Source organism: Cynoglossus semilaevis, chromosome 11 (genome assembly GCF_000523025.1).
Source record: "Cynoglossus semilaevis isolate Cse_v1.0 chromosome 11, Cse_v1.0, whole genome shotgun sequence".
NCBI classification, from domain to species: domain Eukaryota; kingdom Metazoa; phylum Chordata; class Actinopteri; order Pleuronectiformes; family Cynoglossidae; genus Cynoglossus; species Cynoglossus semilaevis.
Window position 1 is genome coordinate 448,685 of NC_024317.1, and position 1,529 is coordinate 450,213.

At 53.3% G+C, this 1,529-nt stretch overlaps 1 protein-coding gene across 4 annotated transcripts in view; it reads right to left on the reverse strand.

Moving 5' to 3' along the window:
• The window catches only part of slc45a1 (solute carrier family 45 member 1), a 26,782-nt gene that overhangs the window by 4,975 nt on the left and 20,278 nt on the right, over positions 1–1,529 (reverse strand). For all 4 annotated transcript variants that reach the window (XR_003051157.1, XM_008319645.3, XM_008319643.3 and 1 more), the window contains exons 2-4: positions 896–1,336; positions 727–819; positions 86–310 (exon numbers count right to left, since the gene is read on the reverse strand). Coding sequence is in view for 3 of the 4 variants with exons in the window: in XM_008319645.3 (XP_008317867.1) it covers positions 86–310; positions 727–819; positions 896–1,325 (748 nt within the window). In the remaining variant the exon portion in view is untranslated. The remainder of the gene's footprint in view (positions 1–85; positions 311–726; positions 820–895; positions 1,337–1,529) is intronic.

Consider the following 1,529-nt stretch of genomic DNA (forward strand, 5'->3'; position numbering starts at 1 on the left):
CAGTACAGTACAGTCCAGTCCACTACAGTACAGTCCAGTACAGTACAGTACAGTACAGTAGACAGATGCTTGTCTTTCAGCTGACCTGCCAGCAGGGCGTGGATATTCAGGCCTCTGTCCTGGTCCTCTGGGCTGCACACGTCCATCATGTAGGCATGGCTGGGGTTATCAGCTGAGTCGGCACTGAAGTCCATTAAAACCACACCACACACTGTCAGGATGATCCCCCATTTGTGATTTGAAGCCGTGTCGTGGAGGGCCCCCCCGATGTCCCTCCCATTTAACACCAGGGTGAGACCGACCAGAGCGCCTGTGAGAGTGGACGCAGTGTGACCTCACATATCAGTGTTCACACAACAGTGTTGTAGCAGCACACCTCATTAATGGAGTTGCAGCTTTCAAATGCGTTCACGGCGCCCCCTTCTGGAGAGGATAGCGAGCTACATGTTCTCAGTTTACAAAGAATTCCAAGATAAACTTCAGAGCCTCTCTTTAAAGATACGGAAAGTAAAGAAGTCACTTCTTTACATGACACTCGTGTTTAAACGTACATATATCTATAATGTATACTGTAGATTTACATCTGTATAAAGACATGATGAGTTTGTTCAGCAGTGTAAAATGACAAAGTTGAATGTACGGTTGTCATAGAAACCACATCCATGGCCACAGTTTGTTCACCATCTGTCAGTCTCTCCTTCCACTCCTTCTTCTGACGTTTCTCACCTATGGCCAGGGCGAATATGAACGGTCTCCTCCGCCCAAACCTGGACGTACACCGATCACTCCACGCTCCAATCAGAGGCTGGACCAGGAACCCTAATGAAGAGACGGACAGGAAAAGGAAGTGAGGAGCCGGAGGGGACTGCGTGACCCCCCTGGTGTGTGCTCTTACCCAGTATGGGGCTGATGAACCAGACCAAACTGTAGAACTGATCCGGCAGACCCATCTGGAGCAGCACTGGAGTCACGTACGCCGTCTCCATGGCGTAGCTGAACTCGATACCAAAGAGGATGCAGCCGTTGAAGAGCAGCTCCTGGAAGGTCCGTCTGGGGGGAAGTTCACTGAGGTCCAGCTGGTCCAGAGGACAGGGTGTGTTGGGAGGTGGGGGAGGAGAGGGACGTATCAGCTTCCGCCGCTTCGGCTGTCTTTGGAAGTTGTTGGCCCGGTGACTGAGGTGGCGAGTGGTGGATGTTGGGAAGCTGGCGGTTTTGGGGAGCGAGCATCTCCAGATCCCTTCCTGAGCTGTGGACAACCTCCCCCCTGGACTGGTCAGGAGGGGGTCACTGGGGGTGCCCATGCCTGGGGATGACATCCCTCTCATGTGAGCGCTCACTGCAGCAAAACAAGAGAATGACACCAAGTTTACAACTCCAACATGGTGGAGGCCAGGGTGGGCTGCACCCCTCTGCAGTTAGAGGTCACCCAAGAGCACTGCAGCAGGAGCATGTGCCTTACACCTTCTTACACGTCGACACTGCGGCCATCGCAGCAGCCACGTTACTACACAGGGCACGACGGCGCGTTG